A 26868-nucleotide genomic window follows, 5' to 3' on the forward strand; every position below is an offset into this window, starting at 1 on the left:
TCACTTTTCATTTTAAGAGGCATCAACTGGAGAGTGGAATGACCTTTGTTGCCTGATGGACAGTAGGAGGGAGGGTACGACATGTTGAGGAAGGCAGAAGACAAGACATCAAATGCCCCAGGCTTTGTGTCCCTGCCAACCTGTCTTCTTTTCTAGATATGCCGTGTTCAATGAAGATGGCTCCCTGGCTGAGCTAAAGGGCTTTGAGGTGAAACGCCGTGGGGAATTGCAGCTGATTAAAATCTTCCAGTCCTCCGTGTTTGAGGCCTTCCTCAAGGGCAGCACGCTGGAGGAGGTGTACAGCTCTGTAGCCAAGGTGGCCGACTACTGGCTGGATGTGCTGTATAGTAAGGTAAGGGCTCCTGGGGAGGATGGTGCCAGGTGGACTCCGGGTAAGCTTCCTTAGCCCCTGCACCCTTGGAGTTCTCCTTCAGTGTCTGTTTCAAGTGGTAACTCTGCGACAAAAACATTTTTTAAGGTAGCACGATTGGCCGGTGCCACAGCTCACTTGGCTAATCCTCCGCCTGCATCGCCAGCACCCCGGTTCTAGTCCCAGTTGGGGCGCCAGATTCTGTCCCAGTTGCTCCTCTTCCAGTCCAGCTCTCTGCTGTGGCCCGGGAAGGCAGTGGAGGATGGCCCAAGTGCTTGGGCCCTGCACCCGCATGGGAGACCAGGAGAAAGCACCTGGCTCCTGGCTTTGGGTCGGTGCAGCGCCAGCCATAGCGGCCATTTAGCAGGTGAACCAACGGAAGGAAGACCTTTCTCTCTGTCTCTCTCTCTCACTGTCTAACTCTGCCTGTCAAAAAAAAGTAGCACAATTAAAAATTATAAGCAGTGTCTTTTAACTGCTGTGCCAAATGCCAGCCCCTGACTGTTAAAGTCTTGCAGGTCCTATAAATGCACACACAGTTACACTGTAAATGGCAATGCTGGCTTAGCTTTCATGATACTTCCTCAGGATACTTGGTAATTCTTTTGCTATTCTGTGGCTGTGCTCTAAGGCTGCACGAGTCCATCAGTCGGCACAGCTTAGTTGATCGTGCAGTCTGCTGTTGATTATCAGTTAGCGTTGGGTTTCTGTCGTGAACAGTGTTGTGTTGGACATCTTGGCGCACAGGGCTTTTCCTGCTTGTGTGTGATTATCTAGGAGTAGGCTTTCCGGGTGAAAGGAGCACTGGAATATTCTGAGACTTTTCCTGGGTTTCTTTGCTTCATGGGCTTCTGTTTCTTGGCAAGTTGCCTTGCCCTGTTCGAATCAACCCAGACGAGGAAGGGCACACCGGGGGGATCTAGAGTCATCTCAGGATGCTGGGAGGCAGTCGGGAAGGGGTTGGCGAGGGGTGGGTGGCAGCTGCTCTGGGCCTCACTGTGAGCGCCACTGGGCACTCTGGTTAGTGTATCGCTCCTTTTCTGTGGCTTCTCCTGTCCCTTGTCTTCCTTTTAGAAGATAACAATCACCTGTTCCTCCTATCTTGTGCAGTGATTTCTCCCCTTTCTGTAGTATTAATGTTTTTGGTGTTTTTTTTTTTTTTTTTTTTAAGCACCAGACAATTATTTCTTAGTTCTGAAGGCTGGAGAATACAAGATCAAAGTGCCAGTCAGTTCAGTTGTTGGTAAGGGCTCTGCTCCAGTTGGAATGTTAGTTTAGATACCAGATGTTCCCCAAAAGCCCACTTGTTTAAGGCTTGGTCTCCTGGGAGCACTGTTGGGAGGTGGGCCTGGTCAGAGGTGCTTCTTGCAAGAGAATTGATTATGAAAGCCTGAGTTGGGCCCAGCTGCTCTCTCTGCTTCCTGGTTCACCGGGTCACCATGGGATCCTTTCTCTTGTCAAGCTCTGCCATTGCCATACACCAGCCTCAAATCAGTGGGGCTGCCCAGTCTGGAACTTAAGCCTCCAAAACTGAACTGAATGTAAATTCTCTCTCTCAAGATTTATTTTATTTGAAAGACAGAGGGGGAGGGGGAGAGAGAGAGAGAGAGAAAGGTCTTCCATCCACTGGTTCACTCCCCAAACAGTTGCGACGGCTGGAGCTGAGCCAATCTGAAGCCAGGAGCTTCTTCCAGGTCTCCCACATGAGTGCAGAGGCCTAAGGACTTGGGCCATTCTCTGCTGGTTTCCCAGGCTCATTAGCAGGGAACTGGATCAGAAATGGAGAGCCGGGATTCAAACCTGCCCCGGTATGGGATGCTAGTGCTGTAAGCTGGGGCTTTAACCCACTGCGCCACAGCACTGGCCCTAACTTTTCTCTTTCCAAAGTTGGCTGCCTCAGATGTTTCATTATAGTGATGCAAACCCAACTAGCATGGTCTCTTTTTCTGGCTTACAGACTGCTACTTTCCTACTGTATCCTCACATGGTGGTGGGGAAAAAAAACTTTGGCTTCTCTTCTACTTCTTAATGAAGACACTGTTCTTATAACAAGGTCTCCACCTTATACTTTATCTAAACCTAGTTATCTCCAAATACCAACTCATCGGTGGTTAGGGCTTCAAAATATGAGTTTTATGGGGATCTAAAGATTCAGTCTGCAACAGGAGGTTTTTTTTTTTTTTTTTTTTTCTTTTTTAAAAATATTTATTTATTTATTTATTTGAAAGTCAGAGTTACGCAGAGAGAGAGATCTTTCATCTGCTGGTCACTCCCCAACTGGCCGCAGTGGCCGCAGCTGCGCTGATCTGAAGCCAGGAGCCAGGAGCTGCTTCCGAGTTTCCCACATGGGTGCATAGGCCCAAGGACTTGGGCCATCTTGTACTGCTTTCCCAGGCCACAGCAGACAGCTGGATTGGAATTGGAGCAGCCGGGTTTCGAACCGGTGCCCATGTGAGATGCTGGCGCGTCAGGCCAGGGCGTTAACCTGCCATGCCACAGCGTCGGCCCCAAACAAGAGGCTTTAAAAAGTATTTTAGTTAGGGGCCAGTGCTGTGGCAATAGTAGGTTAAGCCTCTGCCTATGGCACCAGCATCCCATATTGGTGCCAGCTGCTCCACTTCCAATCCAGCTCTCTGCTGATGGCCTGGGAAAGCAGCAGAGGATGGCCCAAGTCCTTGGGTCCCTGCACCACATGGGAGACCTGGAAGAAGCTCCTGGCTCCTGACCTCAGATCAGCCCAGCTCTCGCCATTGTGGCCATTTGGGGAGTGAACCAACAGATGGAAGACCTCTCTCTCTCTGTCTCTCCCTCTCTGTCTGTAACTCTGCCTCTCAAATAAATAGATCTTTTTTTTTTTTTTAATCTTTCTCTTTAAAAATTTATTTTAATTAAATATAACAAAGTTTAACATTTTAATTCAGTAACATTTAAATATATTGACAATGATGTCTTGCCATCACCACCAACTTTTTTTATTTGAAAGTCAGAGTTACGCAGAGAGTGGAGAGGTAGAGAGAGAGAGAGGTCTTCCATCCGATGGTTCACACCCCAGTTGGCCACAACTGCACTGATCCGAAGCCAGGAGCTTCTTCTGGGTCTCCAACACCCAAGGAGTTGGGCTGTCTCCTTACTGCTTTCCTAGGCCATAGCAGAGAGCTGGATCAGCAGAGGAGCAGCCGGGTCGCGAACCAGTGCCCATATGGGATGGCAGCACTGCAGGCCAGGGCGTTAACCTGCTCTGCCACAGCTCTGGCCCCTCGGCTTGTTTCATTCTCACTTTCCATCCCTTAACCATTTTAATCAGTGGTCCCAGAAGACAGTATTTCTCTGAAAGACAAAAATTCTAACAGCCACAAAATGAACACATAACACTGGTAAACATCAACAACGATGACAACAGGAAGAACTACAATGATTGTCTGCTAGAGGTTTTGGGTAGTTATATTGTTTGATCTTTACATCAACATTGCTGGGGCCAGTGCTGTGGCACAGCGGGTTAAAGCCCCAGCCTGAAGTGCTGGCATCCTATATGGGCGCTGGTTCTGGTCCTGGTTGCTCCACTCTCTGCTCTCTGCTATGGCCTTGGAAAGCAGTAGAAGATAGCCCTACCTTTCTCTCTGTCTCTCTCTCTCACTGTCCACTCTGCCTGTCAAAAAATTAAAAAAAAAAAAAAAAAAAAAAAAAAAAGGCCAGCGCCGCGGCTCACTAGGCTAATCCTCCGCCTTGCGGCGCCGGCACACTGGGTTCTAGTCCCGGTCAGGGCGCCGGATTCTGTCCCAGTTGCCCCTCTTCCAGTCCAGCTCTCTGCTGTGGCCAGGGAGTGCAGTGGAAGATGGCCCAAGTGCTTGGGCCCTGCACCCCATGGGAGACCAGGATAAGTACCTGGCTCCTGCCATCGGGTCAGCGTGGCACACCGGCCGCGGCAGCCATTGGAGGGTGGACCAACAGCAAAGGAAGACCTTTCTCTCTCTCTCTCTCTCTCTCACTGTCCACTCTGCCTGTCAAAAAAAAAAAAAAAGAAGAAGAAGATGGCCCTAGTCTTTGGGGCCCTGCTCCTGGCTCCCGACTTCAGGTCAGCTCAGCTCCAGCTGTTGCAGCCATTTGGGGAGTGAACCAGCGGATGGAAGACCTCTCTCTCTGTCTCTACCTCTCTCTATAACCCTGTCTTTCAAATAAATAAAAAATAAATCTTAAAAAAAAAAAAAAAAGAACATTGCAGGAAAGATACCAGTCTAACTTTATAAGTGAGGAAATTTGATCTTGGAGGGATTGATTATGCCAGAATCGCACCTTTATTAAAATGATGGAGAACTGTAAGAACGCAGGAACAGTTAGTGTAAGAGCTCATGTACTTTCCTCTATGCAGAACTGGGCTGAACCCAGGAGCTCTGGTTTGGGAAGTGACAGGATATTCAGCTGTCCGAGATCTGAGAAGCAGGCTCTCAAACTTAACCCTGTGTTAGTTTGCTGTGATTATTGTAACAAAATGTCCCAGCTGATTGGCTTAAGCAAGAAAAATTTATTTTCTTACAGTCTGGGGAGTGGAAGTGCAAAGTCAGTATGCTGTCAGAGTTGGTGCCTCCTGAGGCCCCTTGCCCTAGCTGGCAGATGTCCACCTGCTCACCTGGTCTTTTCTCTCTACCAGTGCATACTTGGTGTCTCTTTGTGTCTTTCTTGTGACATCCGGCACATTGGCTTTAGGGCCACTCTAGTGTCAGATCTGAGTTTAATCAACTCTTTAAAGGCCCTGTCTCCAAATACAGCCACTTTCGGGCGTACTAGAAATCAGGACTTCAACACAGAAGTTTTGGGAAAATATAATTTGGTCCATAACAGGTCCTGATACAGTCTTTGATACAACATGAGTCAGTAGATCTCACCTTGACCTTAGTCTCAAATTCACTTTGTTCTTTTTTTGATTTATTTATTTGAAAGAGTGACACACAGAAATCTTCCATCCACTGGTTCACTCCCAAAATGGCCACAACAGCCAGGTCTGGGCCAGGCTGAAGCCAAGAGCCAGGACTCCGTCCGTGTCCCTCCTGTGGGTGGTGGGTACTCAAGTATTTGAGCCGTCATCAGGCATGTGAGCTGGGGCACTGTGTCAGAAGAGTAGGGGTTATGGGTGTCCCAAGCAGCAGCTTAACTGGCTGCACCACAACACCCACCCCACAGGTCCGCCTTCTGAGTTGCTGAGCCACAGCGGGTGACTGCCAGTCCTGGGAAATGTGGACTCTGCCTGGTCAGACGGTCCTTCTCTTCCTTGCTTCTTCATTTAAATCATTCCTCCTTCCGTCCTTCCCTGAGCATCCTCCTAGTCTCCTCCCTTGTTTGGCTGCTTCTCTGTGCTAGTATTGGCGCTTATTGCCTCATAAATGTTTCTTGACATTTTGTGCAGGTAATGAAAGCTAAAGTTTTCAAATATTGCCATGTGGTAGCATGAAATGGCCCTTTGAAAGTACAGAGCTTACTCTGACCAGCTGCATCCCTCCCTCAGGCTGCCAACATGCCTGACGCCGAGCTGTTTGAGCTGATCTCTGAGAACCGTTCCATGTCTCGGAAGCTGGAAGATTACGGAGAACAGAAGTCCACATCCATCAGCACAGCGAAGCGCCTGGCCGAGTTCCTGGGAGACCAGATGGTCAAGGATGCAGGGCTCAGCTGCCGCTATATCATCTCCCGCAAGCCCGAGGGCTCTCCTGTCACTGAGAGGTGAGAGCTTCCTTACGGATTTGGGTGCTGGTTTTGAAAACTTGTGCCTGTTGAAGGGCCTCTGGCGTCTTGCCACAGCGAGCAGTTTCCTTAGAAAGAATGTGGGAGAGTTAGATGTTGAGCCAAGGAAGGGTGGGTCTTCAACTCCTGCAGATCAAGTACTAGGAAGGCCTTGCTGGGGCCTCCAGTTGTTGCCTGGAGAGGAAACTGGCAGGGTGTGCAAGTGGAGGATGTGTGATTTACCCACCACGTGGCACTGCCCTGCACTGACCTCACACACTGCATTGTGTTTAGTACCAAGTTTGAGTCTAGCAGTCAAAAATCGATGAATGTGTTTGTAGGCAGTAAAATGCATGGGAGTTCAGAGTACTGAAATGCAGCTGAAGGTTCCAGCACTGATTGGCCTTGAAGGTACTGGGCCAGATAGCAGGCTGCAGGCTGACATGTAGAATTACATCTGTGTGGAATTTGAAACCATGGAACTGCTATCTTTTATGGTCACACACATGCTTGCCTGGGGCTAATATACATCAGAGTAAGGGTCATGTTTACTCGTTGAGGGGGGGACAGGTGGGAGGCTGTACAGGGCTTCAGTCACCCTCATCTTATTTTGCATAGGAAGTAAAAGGAGAACACTGGAGCTTGATGGAGCTTGGCAGATACACAGATTTTTGCTGTGTGCTCTCTAGGTTTCTTTATAATTTTTCACAATAAGAAAACATTTCCTGCAGTGAAACAAAGAAATATTGGCACTTGCCAGTTGCTTTGCTAGTGACATGAAAATTGACTCACTCTTCCAAGAATGCAGCCTGGCTCTTCTGTATTTTATGCAATGAATAGCATCTTAGAAATGGTTACTTACATATGTAAGTGAATATGTAATGTATATGAGGACATTTGTAAACCGCTGTTACCAGGGGCTAAACTCTAGACACAAAGTAAATGGCTAGCAGTGGAGGGACATGCATTAAATGACAGTGTTTTATTACGATAGAACATTGCATAGTTACTGAATGTTGCAAGGCACAGTTTGTACAGCACAACATTAAATTTAAATGTAGGTTACAAAACCTATGTCCATGTACAGTTAATAAGAATTGCAACTGGAGGCAGATGTTTGATGCAGTGGTTAGGACACTGCCTGGGATGCCCGTATCCTGGATTTGAGTCCTGTCTGCTTCCAGTTCCGGCTTCCTGATATGGGCACCTGGGCAGGCAGCAGGTGATGACTCAAGTACATGGGTCCCCACCACCCCTGTGGGAGACCGGATTGAGTTGCAGGCTCAGTTTCAGCTATTGTGGGCATTTGGGGTGTGAACCAGTAGATGAAACATCTGTGACTGTCTCTATCAGATAAATTAAAAACTAGCTTTTTTAAAAAACAAAATTATAATTGGATTTAGGGTGATTTTTTTAACGTGAGTTTTGTGCTGCTTTTCTCGTCCAGGGCCATCCCACTTGCCATTTTCCAAGCAGAGCCCACGGTGAGGAAGCACTTTCTCCGGAAGTGGCTTAGGAGCTCTTCCCTTCAGGACTTTGATATCCGGACAGTGAGTGCCAGCGTTCCTTCCTCCTCTGGGAATCTGGCAGTGGGTGGGCGTTTGGCCAGTGGGGGGACAAACCCATCCCATATTGGAACCCCTGGGTCCTTGCTCCACTTCCAGTTCCAGCTTCTTGCTAATGTGCACCCTGGCAGGCAGCAGATGGTGGCTCAAGAAATTGGGTCCTTGCCTCTGTTGTAGGAGACCTGGATGGAGTACCTGGCTCCCAGCTTCAGCGCCAGCCGGAGGCCATTGTAGGCATGTGGGGAGTAAACCAGAGGATGAGAATTTGGCTGCCTGTCGAGATCTCTCGCTGCCTCTCAGATGAATCAGGTTTTTTAAAACAGAAAGCTGTTTAACAAATTGAATACAGGTTTTTCGTTTGTTTTGTCTTAAGTTCAGGAGACAAGTTAGACCGAATATACCCGGCTCAAGTCACTTTGCTTGGAGTCTTCACTCTTGACTTCCTCCCTCCTAATACATTAAAGGGGAGGAAATCATAACATTTTAGGGCACAACTGAAAAAGCTGAACATCGGGGAGGCTCTTGGACTGACTACGACTAAGGTGCTGACTAAGCCAGCAGGGTGCTGGCTCAGCCACCTGCTGCTTGCGGTGCCCCTGGGAGTCACGTGTGTGCTCTGCCTGTTTCTTCCTCTCTGAAACAGGCACCTTGTTTCAAAAGTAAATAAAACACAAAGTGTTTAGCAATGCTCAGCATCAAGTTTTGATTTGTTTTGTTTGAAGATTTATTTGAAAGAGAGAGAGAGGGAGAGAACTCCATCCACCGGCTCACTCCTCAGATGCCTAGGACAGCCAGTGCTAAGCTAGGCCAAGGACAGGAGCCACGATCTCCATCCTGGTCTCCCATCAGAGTGGCAGGAACCCAAGCACCTGAGCCATTATCTGTTGCTTCCCAGGATGCATTAGATGGAAAACAAGTGGAGGAGCCAGGAATCGAAAGGCACTCTTATGTGGGACACAAGTGTACCAAGTGTCCACTTGACCCTCTGCCCTACAATGCGGCAGGCAGCTGCAGCACAAATCGTGGCTGCCATTGCTCTTTTCTCATTGCCCTTTCCTGCGCCCTCAGATTCTGGACTGGGACTACTACATCGAGCGGCTGGGAAGCGCCATCCAGAAGATCATCACAATCCCTGCGGCCTTGCAGCAGGTGAAGAACCCAGTGCCGCGTGTCAAGCACCCTGACTGGCTGCACAAGAAGCTGCTGGAGAAGACTGACGTCTACAAGCAGAAGAAGATCAGTGAGCTCTTTGTTCTTGAAGGCAAGAGACAGGTAATGGGGCTCAGTCCAGCAGAGACCACAGTGCTGGGCTGGGCGAATCCCCGAGGCACTCAGGGTGCTAAGGCCCTCGAGCCACGGTCTGTAGTTTTGTGAGATATTTAAGTCTATGAAATGATTTTTTAGAAGATTCATTGTTTATTTGAAAGTCAGTTACATTGAGAAAGGGAGAGAAAGAGCCCTGCCGTCTGCTAGTTCACCCCACAATGGCTGCAGTGGCCGCAGGAGCCAGCGCTGAGTCAAGCTGAAGCTGAAGCCAGGAGCCAGGAGCTTCTTCCAGGTCTTCCGTGGGTGCAGTGTTGATCACTGTGAAGGGTATCATTTACTTACTTGAAAGGCAGAATGACAGGAAGAGAGTGCGAGAGGCAGAAGTCTTCTAGTCACAGACTCACCCCCTAGGTGGCCACAGCAGCCAAGCTGAGCAGAAACTTCACCTGGGTCATCTCCCCACACAGATGACAGGGGCCCATGCATTAGCAGGAAGCAGTACAGTGCGGGATGCCAGTGTCACAGGTGTGGCTTGACCTGCTGTACCCGCCAATAACGGCTCCTGAGGTTGCGTTTCTGTTCCAGGGAGAACGTGTAGATCCAGGGTCCTAGGAAGTCTGTCATTCAGGGCAGGCCAGGTGGTGCCGCCCTAGCAGCAGCTGCCCATTCTGGGATCAGCCCCAGTCCAGGCTCACTCTGCTCACTGTCTCCCATCTTCCTGCACACCCCCGCTCTCCCACCTGCTCACCAGTCTCCATGACGCCTGCTGCTCGTCTCAGAAGGCAGACAGTGCGCTGCCCTGGCTCAGCCTCTGCTGGACACGGGGCGATGCTTGGGAAGAAATGGCAGAGGGCTCATCATGTAGAGCTGCTTGCAACGTGGCTTCTTCAGAAGAGACATTTGATGGGAGCCACAGAGTGCCAGGAGGCAGAAGTCAGATTTTATGACTGATATCAGAAATGACAGCCTGTCACTTTTGTTAGAAATCTGTTCCTCAAAGGCCAGTCACTGCATCCCACCCACAGTTGGTGGGGAAGTGGGACTCTCACAGGGTGTGAATGTCAGGAGGTGGGGGCATTGGACCATTTTGGAAGACTGTATGCGCAGGTGACCTCAGTAATACTTGACCTCAATAATTAGGTGAATACAACATGAAATATTTTAGATACCAAAACCAAGTAAGTTTGGTAACCTCAAATGTGGAAACACGGAGAAGTAGGAACTCTGCAGTGTGAGGTGGAAGTAACCAGGCAGGGCCAGAGCTGTGGCATAGTGGGTAAAGCCGCTGCCTGTGGTGCAGGCATCCCATGTGGGCGCCGATTCATATCCTGGCTGCTCCACTTACAATCCAGCTCTCTGCTATGGCCTGGGAAAGCAGAAGATGGTCCAAGTCCTTGGGCCCCTGCACCCTTGTGGGAGACCCAGAAGAAGCTCCTGGCTCCTGGCTTTGGATCGGCATAGCTCCGGCTGTTGTGGCTATCTGGGGAGTGAACCAGCAAATGGAAGACTTCTCTCTCTCTCTCTCTCTCTGCCTCTCCTCTCTCTGTGTAACTCTGACTTTCAAATAAGTAAATACATCTTTAAAGAACGTAACCAGGCATCTTTGGTGAGTAGGAGCTGTTCATCTGCAGAGACCCACACATCAGCTGGTTTGTGTGGAGGAATACCTCCTGGCAGCCGGGAGGCGTGGGCCTGGCAGAGATGCTGAAGGGACAAACAGGCTGCAGGAGGGTGTGCACGTGTGCTACTGCTTATGCAAGGTTGAGCTGGGCCTTGGTACGTGGATGTGCAGTAGAAATGTCGGGGATGGAGCTGCTCCCCAGCGCAGGGCTGTGCCTCCTGCGTACAGCCTTGTGCTTCTTATGAAAAGGGGCGCTAGGAACCAGTGCTGGCACAGAGGGTTAAGCCACTTCCTGCAGTGCTGGCATCCTGTGTAAGCACCAGTTTGAGTCCCAACCGCTCACCTTCTGATCCAGCTCCCTGCTAATGTGCCTGGGAAGGCAACAGAAGATGGCCCAGCTACTTGGGCCCCTGCACTCACGGGACAGATCCAGATGGAGTTCCAGGCTCCGGGCTTCAGCCTGGCCCAATCCCTACCGTTGCAGCCGTTTTGGGAGTGAACCACCAGATAGAAGACTTGGAGGAGGGGGTTTCTCTTATCTCTGTAACTATACCTTTCAAATAAATAAACTTAAAAATTAATGCATTTCAGGTGGTGTACTTACGTCGGATTTTTAGAAGTAGAATTCACAGGGACAAGAACTTGAGTTTTTTTGTTTTTTTTGTTTTTTTGGTTTTTTTTAAATTAATTTATTTATTTGAAAGGCAGAGAGAGAGAGAGAGAGGTATCCCATCTGTTGGTTCACTCCCCAAATGGCCGCAATGGCCGGAGCTGGGCCGAGCCAAAGCTAGGAGCTTCCTCCAGGTCTCCCACGTAGGTGCAGGGGCCCAAGCACTTGGGCCTTCTTCTACTGCTTTCCCAGGCCAAAGAGGAGAGCTGGATTGGAAGTGGAACAGCCAAGTCACGAACAGGTGCCCATATGGGATGCCAGCACTGCAGGCAACAGCTTTACCCACTAGCCACAGCACTGACCCCAAGAACCTGTGTTTTAAGGCTCAGTTGTGTCTTTCTAGGTTATAACAGCACAGGTTCCTGAAGGCAGTCCAAGGCCAGGTGCTCCTGACATGGAGGACTTTGGCCTCCCAAAACTGCCCCCTTCAGCTGTCCCTGTTGCCACCAAGAGGAAGCGAATCCTGTGGGAGAGCCAGGAGGAGTCCCAGGACCTTGCGCTGACTGTGCCCTGGCAGGAGGTCCTGGGGCAGCCACCTGCACTTGGAACCACCCAGGTAAGAAGCCGGGAGGCTGGGCTGGGGTGGAGGGTAGTGGTCTCTCCCAGGAACCCTCGCATGGGTCCTGAACCCTGGAGAGGTGGTCACAGAGCACTGGGAAGTGCAGAGGCTGAGAGAGCTGCTGTTGCACCATGTGCCATCCTTGTCTTCCTCTGTCCAGGAGGAGTGGCTGGTCTGGCTCCGCTTCCACAAGAAGAAGTGGCAGCTGCAGGCCCGGCAGCGCATGGCCCGCAGGAAGAGGCGGCGTTCAGAGCTGGAGGAAGGTGCTTCGAGGCTCACAGCCGTTCGAGACAGGTCTGCGACAGGGCTGGGGAGCTTCCTGCGAAGAACTGCCCGCAGTGTTCTGGACCTTCCATGGCAGATTGTACAGGTAGGACACCCTGAGAGCAGCATGTGTCCAGCTGGCCCTGGGCCTGCTGCCAGGGGGTGGGGGTGAGGAAGCGAGCTTTCTAGCTTTCTGCCCAACTGGGAGACCTGAGCACTTGTGCTTGGGACGGGGCTGATGTGTCGTGTGTTCTGCATTTCCTTCAGATCAGTGAGACCAGCCAGGCTGGCCTGTTTAGGCTGTGGGCTGTCGTTGGCAGTGACTTGCACTGCATCAAGCTGAGTATTCCCCGTGTGTTCTACGTGAACCAGCGAGTGGCCAAAGTGGAGGAGGGGCCTTCCTATCGAAAGGTAAGGAGGGCGTGGGTGTTGTAAGTCGCTGTAGTCCCCTGCCTGCAGCCCCTGAGGTGGTCTCTGCATGGCAGAGAGTTGGCCTGGAGGGCAGGCTTTGTAGACCCAAAGGTGGTGTTGTACAGCCTCGAGCCTCCATCTCCTGAGGATCATGGTGGGGTTTTTGTGAGAATTATTCGGAAGTGATGTCCTTGAGCACTGGGCACAGGGCCTGGGCTGGGGTGAATGCCCAGACATGGGAGCTGCTGGTGTTGTCCTAGGGAACTGGTGCATCTTTCTTTGTCTGATGTCATGCAGCTGGGAGTGGACTGGATAGACACTGTAGAAGCTACAGACTGTCTCCATAGCCCTTCTGTGGGGATATAAATAAATTTCTCTGTGGCCTTGCCAGGCTTCTTCCATATAACAGGGTGTTTTCTTTTTCTTTCTTTTTTTTAGTATTTATTTATTTATTTGAAAGGTGGAATTACAAGAGGTAGAAAGAGAGATGTCTTCCATCCACTGGTTCACTCCCCAGGTGGCCACAATGCCGGAGCCAGGCCAATCCAAAGCCAGGAGCTGGGAGCTTGTCTTTCTCCTGCAAATGGCCACAATGACCTGGGCTGGGCCCACGAGGGTGCAGGAGCCTAAGTACTTGGACTGCCCTCTGCTTCTTTCCCAGGCACATTATCAGGGAGATGGATCAAGAGTGGAGCAGCCATAGCTCAAACCGACACCCATATGGTATGTCGGTGCTATAGGCCGTGGCTTAACCTGCTGCACCACAGTGATGGCCCCAAGTGCAGGTTTTAAATGTGCGGTTCCGTTGGTTTTGATGGAGAAATAAGCCTGTGTCTCCCACACTCTGTCGACTCAGAGCGCTCTTCTCCCCCTCCCTCCATACAAGCAGTGGTCTGATGTCTGTGTTCCTAACTGAGATGCGCGTGGCTTCCTAGAGCTTCAGTTAGTAGCATCCCAGAGTGGACTCTTTGGGCAGTCAGCATGTTTTTTAGCTCAAATGGTCCCAAATGGCACTGCAGGATCCCTGCAAGCTGGCCCCCAACTCCTTGACGTGCTTCTGACAGTCAGCACTCCTTGGATTTTGGCCACTGAGATGTCCTAGGCTAGGTTCATGGAAAAATGGCATCAAGAGATAAGTTTATATTGGGGCAAAAACTTTAGAAACCGATGTGTAATATTTTCATAATACACGTTTTCCATTAACTTTTTGAAGACCTTGCGTACTTTGCCTTCCATAGACGTGGAATTTGCCATTCGTCAGGGAAGTCTCTGCCAGTCTCTGTTGGAGATTTTGCTGAAACCAAGAGCAGGACACAAGGGTGTTGCTTACCTTCAGTTCCTTCAGAGACAGGGCCAGGAAGCATCTATAAAAATCATAGTGTGGGGCCTGCACTGTGGCGTAGTGGGTAAAGCCACCGCCTGCAGTGCTGGCATCCCATTTGGGTGCCGGTTCAAGTCCTAGCTGCTCCACTTCCTATCCATCTCTCTGCTATGGCCTGGGAAAGCAGTAGAAGATGGCCAAGTCCTTGGGCCTCTGTGCCCATCTGAGAGACCCAGAAGAAGCTCCTGGTTCCTGGCTTTGGATTGGCAAAACCTCTTCCATTGCAGCCATCTCGGGAGTGAACCAGTGGATAGAAGACCTCTCTTTCTGCCTCTGCCTCTCTGTAACTCTGCCTTCCAAATAAAAGTAAATCTTAAAAAAAAATAGTGCATCTATACTAATTGTTCCCATTTGCCATTCTTTTCATTTTTTAAGATTTATTTGTTTGAAAGACAGAGTTACATAGAGGCAGAGAGAGAAGTCTTCCTTCCGCTAGGTCACTCCCCAGATGGTCACAATGGCCAGAGCTGGACCAATCAGAAGCCAGGAGCCTGGAGCTTCTTCCAGGTCTCCCATGTGGGTGCAGGGGCTCAAGGACTTAGGCCATCTTCTACTGCTTTCCCAGGCCATAGCAAAGAGCTGGGTCAAAGTGGAGCACCCGGGTCTCAAACCAGTACCTATATAGTATGCCAGCACTGCAGGTGGCAGTTTTGCCTGCTACACCATAGCACTGGCCCCTCCTTTGATTTTTATATCTACTCATTTCATATTACTAGAAAATCTGAAAGTCTTGATTATTATTAATGATAACATTTATATATAGGCTGGCACCACGGCTCAATAGGCTAATCCTCCCTCCGCCTGTGGCGCCGGCACACTGGGTTCTAGTCCCAGTCGGGGCGCCAGATTCTGTCCCGGTTGCTCCTCTTCCAGTCCAGCTCTCTGCTGTGGCCCGGGAGTGCAGTGGAGGATGGTCCAGGTCCTTGGGCCCTGCACCCACATGGGAGACCAGGAGAAGCACCTGGCTCCTGGCTTCAGATCAGCGCAGTACGCTGTCCGCAGCGGCCATTGAGGGGTGAACCAACGGAAAAGGAAGACCTTTCTCTGTCTCTCTCTCTCTCACTGTCCACTCTGCCCGTCGGGGGGGAAAAAAAAACACCTCCATATATATATGTATATATATATTTGCTTTATGTTGTATATAATAGTTTTTAAAATTATATCACATTACTAAAAACAATAAAACTAAGTTTTTTTTTTTTAATTTGACAATTAGCAGGGAGAGAGAGAGACAGAGAAAGGTCTTCTTTCCATTGGTTCACCCCCTAAATGGCCACTACAGCCGGAACTACGCCGATCCGAAGCCAGGAGCCAAGTGCTTCCTCCTGGGCTCCCATACAAGTGCAGGGGCCCAAGCACTTGGGCCATCCTCCAGTGCTTTCCCGGGCCAAGCAGAAAGCTGGACTGGAAGAGTAGCAACCAGAACTAGAACCCAGCACCCATATGGGATGCCGGCGCCACAGGCAGAGGATTAACCAAGTGAGCCACGGCACCGGTCCCTAAAACTGCTAAGTTAAACACTATTTTTGCTTTTGTTTGGGCCTTGAGTTCTCTTTTCAGAAGTATTCTGGAGGGGCTCGTGTTGTAGTACAGCAGGTTAAGCTGTAACTTACAGTGCCCGCGTATTGGAGCACCAGTTCAGCTCCCGGCTGCTCCACTTCTGATCCAGCGCCCTGCTAATACACCTGAGAAAGCAGCAGAAGACGGCCTCTGCCGCCCACTGGGACACCTTGCTCTTTTCTTCCACCTGACCCAACCTGGCTGTTCCAGTCATTTAGGGAGTGAACCAGTATATGGAATAGCTGTCTCTTCTTCTCCTCCCTCTCTGTCACTCTGCCTTTTGAATAAATAAATTTTTTAAAATAAGTATTGTGGAATTGCAGTATCACATTAATAAACAGCTAGGTTGGTTTTTTTTTTTTTTTTTTTTTTAACATTTGTTTATTTGAAAGAGTGACAGAGAGGTAGACACAGAGAGAAAAACCACTTTCTGTCCTCTGTCCTCTGGTTCACTTCCCAAATGGCTGCAACAGCTGGGGCTGGGCCAGACTGCAGTCAGAAGCCAGGAACTCCATCAGGGTTTCCCATGTGAGCGAACACCAAGAAGTTTCTATGTCTCACCCTGTTTCCCCACCCTGTACATATTGGTAACCATTTTCACTAGTTTCTGGTTTATCTTCTTAGCTGCTTCTGTAAAAAATGAGCAAATACAGCTATAAACTTTGTTACACATAGAAGTGTACTATATACATGATTCTGTACTGTGTATTTTTTGAACACAACAGTTTTATTGTACAAGTCACACCAAATCAGTGCATAGAAATGTAGACCTCAAGGTTTCGTGGCACTGCACTGTGAATGTGGCTAAGCTTACTCTGCTGCTCACCTACTGGTGGACACATTGTTTCTAAAACTTCGCCTGGCCCAGCCCCAGCTGTTGAAGGCATTTTGGGAGTGGAACCAGCAGATGGAATCCATTAATCTCCCAACCTCTCTCTTTCTCTTTCAAATAATTTTTTAAAAACTTAAATAGGAGCCAACACTGTGGCATAGAAGGTTAAGCCACCATCTGTAGTGTCAGCGTCCCATATGGGAGCCAGTTTGAGTCCCTGCTAATGCACCTGGGAAAATAGTGGAAGATGACCCAAGTGCTTGGGCCCCTGTACTCATGTGAGAGACCTGGATGAAGCTCCTGGCTCCTAGCTTTGGCCCCAGACCAGAGGCTCTCTCTCTCTCCCCCCACTTCTCTGTATTTATGCTTTTCAAATAAATAAATCTTACGAAAATAAATACTAAAATAGAAAATAAAATGTGGGGGCTGGCGCCATGGTATAGTGGATAAAGCTGTGGCCTGCGATGCTGGCATCCCTTATGGTCGCCAGTTCAGGTCCCAGCTGCTCCACTTCCAATCCAGTTCTCTGCTATGGCCTGGGAAATCAGTGGAAGATGACCTAAGTCCTTGGGCCCCTGCGCCCTTATGGGAGACCCGGAAGAGGCTTCTGGCTCCTGGCTTCAGATTGGCATAGCTCTGGCCATTGCGGCCATCTGAGGAATAAACCAGCAGATGGAAGACTCTCTGTCTTTTTCTGCTCTCTGTAACTCTGCCTTTCAAGTAAATAAATAAATCTTTGGGGAAAAAAAAGTGTCCTAGGGTCAGGTATTATGGCACAGTGGTTAACATTCCACTTGGAATGCCCACATCCCATATCGGAGTGCCTGGCTTCAAGTTCCTGTTCCACTTCCAATCCAGCTTCTTGCTAAAATGCACTCTGGGGTGGGGGTGGGGGCAGCAGGTGATGGCTCAAGTATTTGGGTCCTTGCCAACCACATGGGTGACCTGGATGGAGTTCTGGGCTCTTTGCTTCAGTGTGTCCCAGTGAGCATTTGGGGAGTTTCTCTCTCTCTCTCTCTCTCTTTCTCTCTCTCTCTCTCTCTGCCATTCAAGTAAATAATAAATAAAATAATAAAAACTATAAAACTATGTCCAGAGGTTTTAGCTGAGCTGGCCTTCAGTGGACAGTGGAATTGCTGAGGGCAGCGGAATGCCGGTAGACAAGGCATTTACCTGAACACAGTACACCACTCAAGCTGTGTAATGAGGTCAGATCACTGCGTTGTCACCAGGTGAACCGAGTCCTTCCTCGTTCCAACGTGGTCTATAATCTCTATGAGTATTCGGTGCCAGAGGAGCTGTACCAGGAACACATCAACGAGATCAATACTGAGCTGTCAGCACCAGATATTGAGGGTGTATACGAGACTCAGGTAACTTTCCCCAGCCACACTCAGCACTGAGGCAGGAGAAGAGAAACCCACATGAGGGATGGGCTGGGGGGCTCCACCCTACAGGTAATCTGCCAGGGGTGACCTGGGGGAGGGGACTGTGCCAAGAGGACACAGCCTCCTGTCCCAGGACCAGCCGGCAGCGCTACAGGCCTTCCCCCAGTCAGCCCGTGCTGCTGTCCGCCCCCCTCTTTTAGGTCCCGTTGTTGTTCCGGGCCATTGTGCAGCTGGGCTGTGTGTGTGTGGTCAACAAGCAACTGGTGAGGCACCTTTCAGGCTGGGAAGCCGAAACTTTTGGTCTGGAGCACCTGGAGATGCGTTCCCTGGCCCAGTTCAGCTACCTGGAGCCAGGTACAGCCCACCTCAGCTGCCCCAGCATGAGACTGCCTCGGGGCCTCTCAGGTGACCAGCCGCCTTCCTTCCGTAGGGAGTATCCGCCACATCTACCTGTACCACCGCTCGCAGGGCCATAAGGCGCTCTTTGGGATCTTCGTCCCCTCACAGCGCAGAGCGTCAGTGTTTGTGCTGGACACAGTGAGTCTGGCCCAGGGGCTGCGGGAGTGCAAGGGTTGGGGCAGGGTCTGGGGAAGCAGGACGCTTCCTCCTAGCAGGCTGCCCAGCTCTCCTGGCCTTGTTCCCGTGAGTCCCTGAAGTCACTGAATCAGGAGTGGAATGGCACAGGTGGGAAATCACCCCTGCTTCATCCTGAGTGGGGCGGGAGCTGACACAGCTGCGTTCTTCCAGGTGCGCAGCAACCAGATGCCAAATCTCAGTGCCCTGTATTCAGCGGAACACAGCCTCCTGCTGGAGAAGGTAGGCCCCGAGCTCCTGCCGCCCCCTAAACACACCTTTGAGGTGCGTGCGGAAACCGACTTGAAGACCATCTGCAGAGCCGTCCAGCGCTTCCTGCTTGCCTACAAGGTGAGAGCCGTTGGGGTCCTGCTGCCTCAGGACACACACATCCCCAGGGCTGGATCCACCCAAGTCCTCTCTTCCCTTTTGTCCCTTCCCAGGAGGAGCGCCGAGGGCCCACCCTGGTGGCCATCCAGTCTAGCTGGGAGCTAAGGCGGCTGACAGGTGAAATTCCCGTCTTGGAGGAATTCCCGCTGGTACCTGTCCGCGTGGCTGACAAGATCAGCTATGGAGTCCTGGACTGGCAGCGCCATGGCGCCCGGCGAATGATCCGACACTACCTCAACCTAGACACCTGTCTGTCGCAGGCCTTTGAGATGAGCAGGTGAGCTCAGAGACCAGGCACCAGGCTTGTCTGGCCCTGGTCAGCCCCATTGTGGCGGGTGAGTGGTTTTTGGGTAGGGCAAGCCTGAGCAGTCTGTGGCATGTGGGCCAGGCTGACCCTGTGCCCCTGCCTAGGTACTTCCACATTCCCATCGGGAATCTGCCAGAGGACATCTCCACCTTTGGCTCTGACCTCTTCTTTGCCCGCCACCTCCAGCGCCACAACCACCTGCTCTGGCTGTCTCCTACAGCCCGTCCTGACCTGGGCGGGAAGGAGGCTGACGACAGCCGCCTCGTTATGGAGTTCGATGATCAAGCCACCGTGGAGATCAACAGCTCAGGCTGTTACTCCACAGGTGAGTGTGCAGTGGAGGGCGAGGCACGGAGCCGTAGCTGGTGTTTCTATCATTTAGTGACATTCTCTTGAGGCAAGAGCAGCCAGGGACTGGCTTAGCTCAATTTGTGGGTCAGAACCTGAGGCTGCAGGGGTTCTGGAATCAGAGAGCCAGGGCCCTGGGGGAGCCGGGAGGCCAGCGCACTTGGGGAATGAGTGCCTTCCCCTGACCCTCCTTGGTCGTACTCACTGTTCTTGGGGCGCTGTTGGCTGGGATCAAGACCTGGGAGATGATACCACTGGAGGAGGCCCAGGTGTGTGGCTGAAGTGTGTCCCTTGCAGTGTGTGTGGAGCTGGACGTGCAGAACCTGGCCGTCAACACCATCCTTCAGTCTCACCACGTCAACGACATGGAGGGGGCCGACAGCCTGGGTGTCAGCTTCGACACGGTCCCCCAGGCCTCCTTGGAGGAAATGGTCACGGGCAATCAGGCCACCAGCACCCCAGCCAGCTACGACGAGACAACTCTCCGCCCCAGCACGTTCAGGTGCTGCCCAAGCCCTCTTATTCTCCCCAGCACCTCCCTGGAAGGCACGGGAAGCAATCCTGTTCCTGCTGTTGTTTCAGAAGCTGTCTCCCAAAATAGTCACTGCAGCTTGAAACTGCCAACCGGCCAGGTTTCCCCCCTTTAGTCCTTGTTTTTGTGGCCCTACACACATGTCCTTCCTCGTTACAGGCAAAATCAATCTAGGTCCCACCTCTGACCATCCAACAACCAGCGGTATAACCCATGGTTACTTCTTGGTGTGGCCAGAGGTGTGTTCTCAGGCTCTCTCCAGTGAGCTGAGCTTGTTGTCAGTACCTGCTGCTTGGGGCATAGCCAGGGGCGATCCTGCTGACACTAGTGGCGGTGTGAGCGGTGGAGTTTACGGGAATGCTGGACACACTCGTGCTCTCAGTCCGCACAACAGCCCTGCAAGTGGTGCCATGATGCCCCATTTTAGAGATGAGGAAACTGACGTCTGAGGGTAACCTGGTTGTGATCATGCCTCAGTTGAGAGTGGAGGTTGGCATTCACTCAAGTCTGTGAGTCTAGAACATTCCTCAGTCATTGCTCTCCAAGAGGAAGGAGGGGACTCAGCAGAGCCTGGGTGTTCAAACAGGCAGGGAGGTGGTCGGGGCCAGCAGAAGGTCTTGGCGTAAGAGCAGGTAGTTCAGGGTGGCGCAGTGGCAGAACAGGTGAAGCTGCTGCCTGTGGTGCTGGCATCCCGTATGGGCGCTAGTTCGAGTCCTGGCTGCTCCACTTCTGATCCAGCTCTCTGCTAAGGCCTGGGAAAGCAGGGGAAGATGGCCCAAGTCCTCACCTGTGCAGGAGACCCAGAAAACGCTCCTGGCTCCTGGCTTCAGATTGGCCTGTTTCTGGCCGTTGCTGCCGTTTAGGGAGTGAACCAGTATAGGGAAGACCTCTCTCTGCCTCTGTAACTCTTTCAAATAAATAAAGAAATCTTGGGGGTGGGGGGGGGCAGGTAGTTCAGTCCTGAAAGGTAGACAGAGTCGGGAGTGTATGGCAAAATGAGGAAAGGGACTTCCTAGTATGGGTGAGGCGTCCTCCCAGGCGATTTACCCAGGGTGTTTATGAAGAAAGTTTTAGGGATGTGGCGCTGGCCTCTGTGCTGCCAGTCCCAGTAAAGTTCCCAGCTCTCCACCAAAGACCAGTGAGAGGCAGTGAACTGGGCTGCAGTTCCAGAACACCTAGCAGCTCTGCCTGCTGAGAGATGCAGGGGCCTGGATAAAGGTGTCTACTTGTGTTGTTTGTTTGTTTGTTTGTTTTGTTTTGTTTTTGCTTTTGTTTTTTTGACAGGCAGAGTGGACAGTGAGAGAGAGACAGAGAGAAAGGTCTTCCTTTTGCCATTGGTTCACCCTCCAATGGCCGCCGCGGCTGGCGCACTGTGCTGATCCGATGGCAGGAGCCAGGTGCTTCTCCTGGTCTCCCATGGGGTGCAGGGCCCAAGCACCTGGACCATCCTCCACTGCACTCCCGGGCCACAGCAGAGAGCTGGCCTGGAAGAGGGGCAACCGGGACAGAATCCGGCGCCCCGACCGGGACTAGAACCTGGTGTGCCGGCGCCGCAAGGCGAAGGATTAGCCTAGTGAGCCGCGGCGCCGGTGTGCCATTTTTTTTTTAAGAAGTCTCCATTTATTTATTCTATTTTCATTTGAAAGACAGAATTACAAAGAGAGGGAAAGACAGAGAGGTCTTCCACACTGGTTCACTCCCCAAATGGCCTCAATGGCCAGAGCTGGACCAGGCTAAAGCCAAGAGTTTCATCTGGAACTCCCACGTGGATGCAGAGCACTTGGGCCATCTTCCCCTGCTTTCCCAGGCACATTAGCAGAAGCTGGATCAGAAGTGGGGCAGCCGAGACTCGAATAGGAGCCCATGCGGATGCCCGTGTGGCAGGCAGACGCTTAGCATTCTACACCATACTGCCGGCCCTACATGTGCCTTTCACAGGATACTTTCACCTGGTGGGAAGGCCCAGTCATCTGACTTGAGACCAGAGTGCCCTCAAATAGGGAACTTGGTTATCCTGGGAGATGGACCTTGCGCTTTAGTCGGGCCGTGTCCAGTGTGTGCTGCATGGCTGCTCTTGTGTTCCTGATATTCTGGATTCTTCAGAGGCAGGCAGTTCAGTAGCTCACTGCAACAGGAAACAGGTGCAAGGATCCTTACTTAGAGACCCGGGGCAGGGAGGGCAGTCCTCGGTCTCTGGGCCACACAAGACAGGAATGAGGGAGGGGGAGGTACAGCTGGCAGGCTGAGGGAATGGTGGGGCCCAGTCTGTAAGGTGGGTGAGGGGCTGCTCGGTCCTCCTGAGGGTTCGGGTGCCGTGTTCCTCGCTGTGCACCTCGCCCTGTGCTCCACCCACAGGGCAAGAGTGCCCAGCGTGCAGTGAAGTTTCATGGAGTTGCGTTGAGGCCCAGGCTAGTTTGGGGTGAAGGGATGGGCTTTGGGGGGCAGCTGTTGGGCTGGTGGAGATTCCTCCTGCCTGCCTTTCAGGATTCTGAAGAGCATGGTGGTGGGCTGGGTCAAGGAGATCACACAGTACCACAACGTCTACGCCGACAACCAGGTGATGCACTTTTACCGCTGGATCCGCTCGCCGTCCTCCCTGCTCCATGACCCTGCCCTGCACCGGACACTGCACAACATGATGAAGAAACTCTTCCTGCAGTGAGTGTGCCTCCCCCGGGCTGGGTGCTAAGTGGATCTGCCCCTGGATTCATGGCGCCTGGCAGTTGAGAGGACCGGGGAGAACTTTGCCTCCACTGTTGCCTTGCCTGTGCGTCCTTTCAGAGTGAGGCCACATCATGGTTTGTTCTTTTTTGCACAAGTCATGGAACAGTATTGTCATGCACCTTGCTTGTTGTGTTAATCGAGTATCTTGGGATTTGTTTCTGGCTGTTCCACAATAATGGACGTTTAGGCTGTGTCTGGCTTGTGCTCTTGGAAATGACACATCAGCAAAGGGCCTTGCGCATAACGTCATGTGGGTATAGAAGTATCACGGTTGCCAGGCTGATGGAGATGGTGATGCAGCAGACCAGTGCCAGTTAGAGCACAGAGGCTTGTCACTGTCCCACCCCAGCCTCACGTGGCTCACTGCCCACCTGCTGGAAAGAGCCAATTTACTCTTCCTGTCCTTGACCCATGTTTCTGTAGTTTTGTTGGTTTTTTCTGGTTAAAAATTGAATGAAAAGTAGCTATCTTTCTGTGATAAGAACTTGCATTTTTTCTTCTCAGTTTTTTATTACCCTTTTGCCTTCATTTATGGCGTGTTTTTTTTTTAAGACAAATCTACCTTGTTTTTGTTTCGTTTTATTAGATTTGTTTATTTATTTTGAAAAGCAGAGAGAGATAAGGAGAGACAGAGATCTTCCGTGTGCTGGTTCACTGCCCAAATGGCTTGAACAGCCAAGTGTGGGCCAGGCTGAAGCCAGGAGATCCATCCTAGTCTCACATGGGTGATGGGCCCACATAATTGGGCCATGTTCCACTGTTTTCCCAGGCATATCAGCAGGAAGCTGAGTCAGAGGCAGAGCAGCCAGGACTCCAGCTGGCACCCCAATATGGGATGCCAGTGTCGCAAGCAGTGGCCTAAGCTACTGCCCACAACATCAGCCCTCATGGTGGTTTTCTGCCACATAGAGCTTTGTTTTTCTTTACCACTAGTGGTTTCTAGCTGTATTTGGGAGGTTTTTCTACTTAGGAATCTTTGGATTTTTTTCCTCCCGGTGTTCTCTGGCTTCATGTGCATCATGGCCCCTCCATGCTCCACAGGCTCGTCGCTGAGTTCAAGCGTCTGGGGTCTTCAGTCGTCTATGCCAACTTCAACCGCATCATCCTCTGCACAAAAAAGCGCCGGATTGAAGATGCGATTGCCTACGTGGAGTACATCACCAACAGGTGGAGTGAGGGACAGCCCTGGCAACGCAGCCTGCCATGACTTTGGAGAGATGCCAGAGTGTCCCTGTAGCTAGACCGGGGAGGCCCTTAGGAGCACAGCGGGTATCAAGGACAGCGCGACAACAGCGTAGGAAAGCGTGACTACCGCTGCCCGAGCGTGGTAGCGAGTTGCAGACTGCAGATGTGTTGCTTCAGCTCAGAAGATTTAGGGCACTGCCTTGGGCGAGAGGGCTCCGTCACATGTCCGTGTACACCGTGTGCTGGGCACCGGTAACAGCAGTGCAGGGTGCTCGGTCTATGTAAAGCTGCAGCTATAGCAGCTGGGTGTTGTGGTTTCGACTTTTACACAGCAGCCACTGCCTGCTTCCCCAAGCCACGTTCCTGAGACTTCTTCTTGGGCTGGCCGTGCTCATCGTACGCCAGGTACTCCCATTTGTGAATAGGAGACAAAGCAATAGCAGAGTTTCTTTTCCTTTTGTAGTTTGTAACGGGAAGTTCACACACCCAAGGTGCATTTACACTGACCGTGAACGAAGCCCTTTTCTAAGAGAGAAATTAGGAATTTTTTTTATTAAAGATTTTATTTATTCACTTGAGAGGTAGAGTTACAGAGGGAGAGACAGAAAGGTCTTCCATCTGCTGGTTTATTCTCCAAATGGCCGCAACAGCTGGAGCAGGGCCGATCTCAAGCCAGAGCCCGGAGCTTCCAGGTCTCCCACATGGGTGCAGGGGCCCAAGCCCTTGTGCTGTCCTCTTAGGACACAGGCCACAACAGAAAGCCGGATCAGGAGAGGAGTAACCGGGACATGAACCGTTGCCCATATGGATTGCCAGCACCGCCAGCAGAGGCTTAGCCCACCACACCACAGCATTAGCCCCGAAGAGGGAAATTTCTAATGGAGGCACAGAGAATCTGGATAGACACAGTCTGCATGTGAGTGCAGGAGCAGCATAGGAGCTGCAGACACAAACCAGCGATAAAGCATGAAGCACACTACTGAATGGGAATGGGGGTAGGAGGGAGATTCTTATCCCTCATCAAAGCACATGTGGTGGAGTAATTTGAACACAGACCACCATTGTCCTCAGGCCTGCTGCTGCCTTGTGTCCAGAGTGTGGTCCTTGGATTCCAAGATGAGCCTTTGCTTGTGTCAGTATTGCCCCGGCTGTCTAACAGGCTGGCTTCCCCAAAATAGTGTCTTCCACATAGCACGGGGCTGAGAGCGGTGGGAAGGGTGGCCTCGTGTGCACGTGGGCTGTGGGCACAGCTCCAGGAGGGCCCAGGTTGTGGCACTGAGAAGCAGGCTGCTGCTCAGGGCAGGGTCAGGGAGAATTTTAAAGCTTTCTTGGAGGAACCTGGTTTGAGTTACTTAGCTGCATTTTAAAATTTCTGTTATTAAGGCTTTTTCATTCCTTCTTCCATTTCTTGTTTGTTTTCCTTTTTAAAAAGTGAGCCTGAGGTGCAGTGCAGAGGATTGGGTTAATCATAGGAAGGCTGCCTTGACTGAGGAGTGGTAAGAGTGAAGTAGCTAAGAGTTTGATGATAGGGACCAATGTTACTAATGTCACCTGTGGCTGATGAGTGTGTAAGGCCACAAAGCAGGGGCTGTTAACCCACTACCCTCCACCCACCCCCACCAGAATATGTCCAGGGCAGACGTTTGGCCTAGTGGCTAAGACACCTGCATCTCATCAGAGAGCTTGAGTGCTGGCTGCACTCCCAGTTCCAGCTTCTTGTGGGAGACTGATGGTGGTTCAGATGAACAGGTTGTTCCTACCACATGGGAAACCCAGATTGAATTCCTGTCTCCTGGTTTCACCCAACCCGGGGTGTTACAGGCATCTGGGGAATGAACCAGTGGATAAGAGATTTCTGTCTGTGACTCTTGAATAGTTTTAAAAAAAAAAAGAATGTGTCCAGTTTTCCATTGTAATGCTCAACTCTGCTGGTACAACTGGTGCCCTCGTGATCGTGGCCAACCGCTTGGTGTTATGTTTGCTTTCGCTGAATCCACCTCAAGCTCACTCTCAAGTGGGGGTAAATTAGAGGCACGAAAGAACTGGAGAGCAGGGGGGGTGTTGATTTCACTCGGGCCATTTCTGTGTGCTTCTTTGTAGTATCCATTCCAAAGAGATCTTCCATTCCCTGACAATCTCCTTCTCTCGATGCTGGGAGTTTCTACTCTGGATGGATCCATCCAACTATGGTGGAATCAAGGGGAAAGTGTCGTCCCGTGTTCACTGTGGACAGGTGAGAGCTGGAGGTGGGATTTGAGACAGGGCCTGCGCTCTGAGTTCTCGGGCCCTGGCCAGGTACAGGTAAGCCTGATTGTGCAAGAGCAGGTGGTGCCACCTGTCTCCTTCTCTCATTAGCTGATCAGGGGAGAATGGGGTGACAAGAAAGTGAGAAGTCTGAATAAAGCTGATAATGTGACCAGAGGAGGCTTGGCCCAGGTGGATGAGGCCAGAGTAAGTGTAGACTGAGAGGTTCTGGCTTCCCTTGACTGCTAGGAGGACAACATGCACACACTTAGAAAGAGGGGGAGGGACAGTCCCTGAGAGGCACCTGCCTGGGACTGGGCTGTGCCTGGGGTCCAGTGGAACTGTAGCTGAGAGCAGGGGCGGCATTGAATTTGGTGGGATGCGTGCATTGTGAGGTCAACACATCAGCCAGCTCATATCACATCGTCCATGAGCAGCAAGGGTGGGGCAGGAAGTCAGGTAAGTGCCCTCCACAGGAGCCCTCACCGGGACCAAGAGGAGGCTGCAGACAGGCAGGGTGTGATGGGCACCTGGGCCTAAGGGTCCGAGAGCTTTCCCGGAGCTGCTGAGAACTGTGGGACAAGGCTGAGTCTGCCAGGCGCCAGCCGATCCACAGGCTGTGCTTGGTTGAGCACAGCTACTGATGGAAGGAAGGAAGCACAGGCTGTGAAGACAGCAGCCCTGGGCAGGGGCCTGGCAGCTGGCAGTGTGCATGTGAGAAGGGGATGCCCCCAGCAGGAACACGGAGCTCACAGGAAGGACGTCGGCAGTAACCGTGGGTCAGTGATAGGATGGGAGCCTCCCAGAAGAGGTTCCTAAACCAGGGGAGTTCTGGTTCTGGTTGATTTTTCCCGCCTTAGGAGGTGGAGTTGAATTGTATAGTGCGTCCCTGTAAAAGCAGAGAGAGTCACCGTCACCCATGTTCTGAGCATTTTTGAGCACTAGGCGCCTCCCTTGGTTTTTTTG

The 26868-nt window shown here is 51.4% G+C and overlaps 1 protein-coding gene across 1 annotated transcript in view; it reads left to right on the forward strand.

The window, feature by feature from the left end:
* Positions 1–26868, forward strand: part of POLE (DNA polymerase epsilon, catalytic subunit) — a 65576-nt gene that overhangs the window by 29234 nt on the left and 9474 nt on the right. Inside the window, exons 25-41 of the mRNA XM_051836853.2 lie at positions 157–352; positions 5868–6082; positions 7530–7632; positions 8716–8919; positions 11548–11760; positions 11924–12133; positions 12295–12438; positions 17444–17584; positions 17800–17953; positions 18030–18136; positions 18347–18523; positions 18616–18839; positions 18974–19194; positions 19515–19719; positions 22234–22407; positions 23515–23640; positions 25759–25891. Coding sequence (XP_051692813.1) covers positions 157–352; positions 5868–6082; positions 7530–7632; positions 8716–8919; positions 11548–11760; positions 11924–12133; positions 12295–12438; positions 17444–17584; positions 17800–17953; positions 18030–18136; positions 18347–18523; positions 18616–18839; positions 18974–19194; positions 19515–19719; positions 22234–22407; positions 23515–23640; positions 25759–25891 — 2947 coding nt within the window. The remainder of the gene's footprint in view (positions 1–156; positions 353–5867; positions 6083–7529; positions 7633–8715; positions 8920–11547; positions 11761–11923; positions 12134–12294; positions 12439–17443; positions 17585–17799; positions 17954–18029; positions 18137–18346; positions 18524–18615; positions 18840–18973; positions 19195–19514; positions 19720–22233; positions 22408–23514; positions 23641–25758; positions 25892–26868) is intronic.

This window comes from Oryctolagus cuniculus, chromosome 21 (genome assembly GCF_964237555.1).
Source record: "Oryctolagus cuniculus chromosome 21, mOryCun1.1, whole genome shotgun sequence".
NCBI lineage: Eukaryota > Metazoa > Chordata > Mammalia > Lagomorpha > Leporidae > Oryctolagus > Oryctolagus cuniculus.